At 44.1% G+C, this 6633-nt stretch overlaps 1 protein-coding gene across 1 annotated transcript in view; it reads left to right on the forward strand.

The window, feature by feature from the left end:
• The window catches only part of extl3 (exostosin-like glycosyltransferase 3), a 50628-nt gene extending 44276 nt beyond the window's left edge, over positions 1 to 6352 (forward strand). Inside the window, exons 6-7 of the mRNA XM_079572672.1 lie at positions 559 to 687; positions 6140 to 6352. Coding sequence (XP_079428798.1) covers positions 559 to 687; positions 6140 to 6349 — 339 coding nt within the window. The 3' untranslated portion in view covers positions 6350 to 6352. The remainder of the gene's footprint in view (positions 1 to 558; positions 688 to 6139) is intronic.
• The last annotated feature ends 281 nt before the right edge of the window (positions 6353 to 6633 follow it).

The raw sequence follows: 6633 nt of genomic DNA on the forward strand, positions 1-6633 counted from the left end.
ACCATATTTAAATAGGAAAAGAGCTTGGTAGCAACTAACTTCACCTCAGTTTGGAGCTATACCTATGCTGGGAGTATTTAAAAGATTAAAGATCACTGTCTGCGAGTGTGTGTCATGTTTTTCCATTAGTTTATTAATAGATATAACTGATCTGTAACATCTCGACAAGAAAAGATAAGACTTTATTGATCTTAGAAAAGAGACCATTCATTTTTTCACTCAGAGAAAGCCACTTTTAAGTCTCTTGGGATTGGTTAATGTCAGATGTCTGCAGATACTTAAACCCCCAGTATCAATATTGATATCGGAAGCAAAAGATCTGGATCGGTGCATCCCGAGCAAAAACATCCACTAGATTTATTTCTGTGATACAAGCACAGCCCCCGAGGAAAAAACATGTTGATGTTTTCACTTTGTTTTATGTTTACGCTATAGGTTGTTTCTGCTCCTCTATTTTTTACTTCTTCTTGAGCAAAATAATATAAATCTACCTGAAGTAGAGTGTTGAATCTGATAATGAAAAGCATCCTCATCATCATCTGTCGTCCTGTGCCGCAGTACTACGCCTACCTGTACTCGTACGTGATGCCCCAGCCCATCAGGGACATGGTGGACGAGTACATCAACTGTGAGGACATCGCCATGAACTTCCTGGTTTCACACATCACGCGCAAGCCACCCATCAAGGTCAGTCAGTGAGCACCCACGGAAAATACTTCCACCTCAGATATCGTACTCATGGAGCACCCGTATCACTCGAGAAGAGTAAAAAAAATATATATATATATTTGACATAAACAGGATACATTTATGAAATTTTCATTAAAAACTATACATACCTTCCATAAAATATACTTTGAGTTAGTTTTTGGAAAGGCCAAAAGCGCAGTTATATAGCCATATGTGAAGGTGTTTGTATGGTAATAAGTGTGAAGCACATTTCAGATCCACAGATTATCAGGATAAGTGATAATCAAATATAGAAATGCACAGTGCTGGAGACAGAGATTTCAGATCATTTTTTGTATTTGTATTTAGTATTTTTCGTCTCCCTTCTCAAACATTTTTTTTAAAGGATCTCTGGAAGTGACACTGATTTAGCAGATTTTTAAAGAAAGAAAGCGTTTTGTTTTGTTTTCCAATGCACAGATGTGAATTTAATTGTTATCCATACAAACAAGTAGATTCGAAGCATTTAAGCATGTGAATCAATTCAAATAAGCACTAGTTTGTTGTCGAAAAGTAAAAAATACCTCGAAAGCTTAATGCCAAGCCCTTCCTGATAATTTCACACATTTTCAACTTGAAGTGAGAATCATCAGTGTCTGCACAGACATAGGCAGCTAATGAGTGAATTGGAATGTTAAAATCAGAAAAAAATGAAAATGCACCAGAATACAGGACTTTGCAAAGCATTTAGGCTCTGTCCACACGAAGGACCAAACACAAAGATATTTTTTCAATCCAGTATCGCCCATACGAGCCTGGTGTTTTGAGGGTCTGTAAACCAACATTTTCCCAGAGTGGAAAGATCTCAAAACGCCGTTTACGTGGCACCGTTGTGATGACGTGTCCGCAACTTTTACTAAAACGATGACGTCACAGCTCCAGAGTGGAGTCTGTTATCCATAATCTACTGACCTTATAATGAGTTTCACTCATGGATCTATGATGGTTTGACTCCGCTCCTCTTTGCTCCACTGCAGTCCATGAGCCACAGTTGACGCGTAGAAAAACACGAGTCAGTCTGTGTTTTTGGACTGACAGTAAAAGTCACTGACAGGTTTTTCTGCTTTAGTCCCGTTACGTCTGAAGAATAAACTCTCCTCCTCGTCTCTTCTGTAGATCATAAATCCTTCAATCAGTTTAATTTTCACTGTTTACATTCCACAAAAGTTAACTGCATGTGCCCTCTACATCTTGTTCTATTTTCTGTGTTAGCGTCACAGCGCCTCACACAGGCCTGGAAGATGAATTGCGCCGTTTTCACAGACCTGAGTCGACCCATGTGGACACACACATTTACTAAACTGGCTTCAGGCTTACAAAGAAAGTTTCTGAAAATATAAGCGTTTTGTCTTTGTGCGGATATAGCCTTCGTTCAAATTTTCAGAGGGAGGACCTCCTAGGCCCCCATCTCATATGTGAACATTTAAATCAATCATCTAGTGACACATCAACAAAGCTTTTGACTATGAAATACATATTACATTAACCGACATAACACAAAACACAGATTAAAAGGATTTGTAGTTGTAGTAAATGTTGAATTAGTATCTGTAGTTGTATCTAGTGATGGCTCACTCTGAGCTATCATAAGTAAGTGCTTTATTGTCATTGTACAAGCGTACAATGAAAAGTGTTCAAGTGTCACCGTGCTGTGTCCTGACCTGCATGACCTTGGAGGTCGAGGAAACTGTAGCACTCGGAAGAAACCTGGCTATCCTGTGTCGCCTCTGATCCTCTAAAACGGGGCACCGCCTCTGCTTTCGTAAGTGGCTCCAAATGTGAAAAATAAAATGTTTGCCTACTTTGCTGTCTGTATTTACCTGCCGCTCTCTAGAGTGTATAGGAGCGATTTCAGGTTCAGACTCAATACTGGGTCTGATTTGCTATACTTTCGTCTCTGTAAGGACAAAATGTCAGACTGTTTGTTCACTCGTCATCCACTCAGAGGGTGTTTATTGCCTGAGTGCATTTTTTTTTACTGCCCTTCAAGGATTTTCCCGATCACTGCAGGGACACGGATGTCAAAGCCGCACTGAATGTCTTTATGATTGAAATGTTCTCTTCCTGAGGTAACGTCAGGACGCTTTTCAGATGGCGCGGCACAGTCACTGTTCTAATTCCCTGACCAGTGTGAAATGTCCAAACAAGGTCATTTAGTCTCCTAATTAAAATGATGCAGGTTGCAGGTTTTGCTGCTGTTTTCCTTCCTCCTGCCTGCTTTTTGTTTAGTTGCAGTCTTTTTCACAAAAAGATGTGTACAGACCAGGATGGGGGCGGGCGATACAACGATATTAGACCGTCTTACGATCTGTTACAGTCCACTCTTTTCCTGCTACTGTCAGTGAAGGAAACACTAGCGCTCTTGTCGGCTGAGCGGAGGCGGCGGGTGGGTTGGTGTTGTTGCAGGAGCTCGGTGAGGTAGGGCGGGGCCAGGTTATGGAGGGATTTGTAGGTGAGGAGGAGGAGCTTGTACGGATACGATATTGAACAGGGAGCCAGTGGAGCTGTTGGAGGACGGGAGTGATGTGTTCTCTGGACCGGGTGTGGGTGAGGAGGCGGGCAGCAGAGTTCTGGATGTATTGCAGTTTTTGGAGATGATGGTGGGAAGTCCGTCGAGGAGGCTATTGCAGTAGTCGAGTCTGGAAGTGATGAACGCGTGGATGAGGATTTCAGCTGTTAGGGAGGGGCGGAGGCGGGCAATGTTGCGGAGGTGGAAGAAGGATGTTTTAGTGATGTTGTTGATGTGTGTTTTGTATGAGAGGGTGGAGTCCATTATGATGCCGAGGTTGCGTACAAAGGGGGAGGGGGTGACATTGTGACCGTCGATGAGGAGGGTAAAGTTCTGGACAGAGGAGGGGAGAGATTTGGGGCCGGTGATGAGGAGTTCTGTTTTATTGCTGTTGAGTTTGAGAAAGTTATTGTCCATCCAGGTTTTGATATTGGAGATGCAGTCAGTGATGGTGGAGAGGATAACTGGGGTGATGGATTTGGTGGAGATGTAGAGCTGGGCATCGTCGGCGTAGTAGTGAAAGTGGAGTCCATGGTGGCGGATGATCTGACCGAGGGTAAGCATGTAGATGGTGAAGAGGAGGGGGCCGAGCACGGAGCCTTGGGGGACACCGTGGGTGACGGGGGTTGTGTGGGAGTTACAGTTGTTGACAGAGACGAAGTGATGACCGTCGGAGAGGTATGAGGTGAACCAGAGGAGTGCTGTGCCGGAGATGCCAATTGATTTCAGACGGTGGAGGAGGACAGTATGGTCCATTGTGTCGAATGCAGCGGAGAGGTCGAGGAGGAGGAGGATGGATATGGAACCAGAGTCTGCGGCAAGGAGGAGGTCATTTGTGACTCTGAAAATATAAGACTTGTCCAAAACACTGGTGAATCTCAGTTCCTTATTGTGAAGGCGCCCAATGGTAACTAACTGCGTCCTGTTTGCACACACTTCTTCTTCTTCAGTGTGTACTTTAAGTTATATTTGTCATTATAAAAAAATAGTGATGAAATCGAAATCGTGTTTTTATGATTAAAAAATCGTGATATTCTTTTTTTGCCGTATCGCCGACCCCTAGAGCAGGGACATGCATATTTCAACACTGGGCTCTTCAGTTCCGTCGGTAATCAATGGTTCTAACGGTATTCAGTTTGAGCATTAAAGATCTCCGGAGAGGTGATTAAAAATGTAGGTGCACATTTAAATTCTTACACGTTTACGAGTGTGGGAGTTGTTTTTCTTCACACATCTCACCAAGTTCGGAAGAAAGTGATTAAGCCTCGGTTTGGTAAATAGCCTACATTTACATGAATTATCATCGGATGTCTCAGCCCAACCCGAGCTCCAGTCATAGATTAACTTACATGGCCACCTTTGACTGCAGCATGCAAATAAGTCTCATATGACAAAGATATTAATACACAGCCACAAAACCAAATGCACATTTCAGCTTTTGCTGGTGCGACGCCCAGTTCACAGCCTTTATGAACGGAGACACTGTCAGCTCTGTTTGACTTCTCTGTTTGTGGCCTTTACGTTTGTTTTACCTTTGTGATTTGGTAATTACATAATCACACAAAGGTTTTCTGCGATGATTCTTCGAAAACTTAATGCAGCCATGCCCAAAGTGTGTGGCCCTCAGACGACTTCTTTGTAGCTTTGTGGTTTTTACAACAAGTTTCATTCATCTACACAATTGTAACCACAAAATCTAACATGTCCTTGTGGGGAAGAGCTGGTTTTACAGTTCTAAGCCTAAATAAAGATGCAGAAAAACTTATCCGTGCCTTTATTTCCTCAAGGCTGGACTATAATGGACTCTTTATTGGGCTCCCTGTCAAAGAGCTTCAAAGGCCCCAGCACGCACAGAACCAGGGATGGGTACCGAACCCCGAGGCCCACATGGGCAGTCCGGGGCCGCTGTGTTTCTGATCACGCACGCTCAAATAATCAATAAAAAAAGAGTTCCTCTCCGCTCTCATGGATCGCTGCACCTGCTACTCACACGAGCACCACGGTGTCGGCCCATCCCCGCGCTCTGCCACTGCCCCGCCTCCCTCTGCAGCCGTGTGCGGTGAGACAGACGCACAAGCTGCTGCCGCTGACCCGCTGTAAGAACGAAACGTAACCACTTAGTATTGAACAGACAGACGAGCCACTCAAACTTTTCTTCTTACACAAATACTCGAGTTTTGGGTGGAGTTCATTTTACCCCAAGTGGCGCCCTCGCCCACGTGCACACTCCACTGGACACAAGCTGAGAGGCAGAAAACTGTTTAGACTCTAGTTCATTATTTTACTGCACTAAGTTTTCTTTTGGACTCAGTCCCCAGAGCTACAGCCAAATCTAACAAACAGCCTGGATTTACTCGGTAATAATAATGATAAACAAAAATGGTAAAGTTTTTAAACTCCCATATAATAAGTGTATGAGCAAATTGGAAATAAAATGTAGAGTAATAAAAAAGAGAGGCCAAGGATTAATGCCTACGTATACAGTAGCCTCTAACTTTTTTCCCCTTTTAAAGTACTGATAAGAGCACTGTATCGATAAGAGTAGGAGTATCGATAAATCTTCAACCATGCCCATCCCTACACAGAACAGTGCAGCTAGAATACTGGCTTCCGGTTTTATGCTCAGATCGAAAACAAAAACAAAATCCTGCTGCTCACCCTTAAACGCATCACTGGTCACGCTCCGTTATACCGGCAGGAAATCATATAACGGATAAATAATAGTAATAAAAAGTGCGTTACATTTTTTTATTATTATTATTATTCTGGCGTACACACTTTAACATGCGGCCCTCAATGACAAAGGTTTGGACACCCCCGGTTCAAAGACGGCTTATGTGTCCTTTAATTGCACTTTCCTCTTTCTAAAAATGGCGTCCTCCTCCTCTCTCCCTCTCTCAGGTGACCTCTCGCTGGACGTTCCGCTGCCCCGGCTGCCCCCAGGCGCTCTCCCACGACGACTCGCACTTCCACGAGAGACACAAGTGCATCAACTTCTTCGTCAAAGTGTACGGGTACATGCCCCTGCTGTACACGCAGTTCAGGGTGGACTCGGTGCTGTTCAAGACCCGCCTTCCCCACGACAAAACCAAATGCTTCAAGTTCATCTAAGGGGGGGGGGGGTCAGGGCGTAACAACGGGACGAATGCGGTTTCGAATGGCGACGATTGAAGAAGGCGAGCTTCAAGAACCCACGGGGGGGGGGTCGCACGGCAAAACCAAATGTTCATGTTCGGATTCAACAAAGTGGGACGAGCGCGGAGCTAAGGGTAAAGATCCCTAGGCTAGCTTATATCAATCTTCAAAACCCACCGGAGATCGCACTGCTCGAAATCATGTAGGTCCTGAGAAACCTAAACGCATTTAGGCTTTGAGGAATCGGGTCAAATGCGGAA

This window comes from Gobius niger, assembly GCF_951799975.1.
Source record: "Gobius niger genome assembly, chromosome: 15".
Classification (NCBI taxonomy): domain Eukaryota; kingdom Metazoa; phylum Chordata; class Actinopteri; order Gobiiformes; family Gobiidae; genus Gobius; species Gobius niger.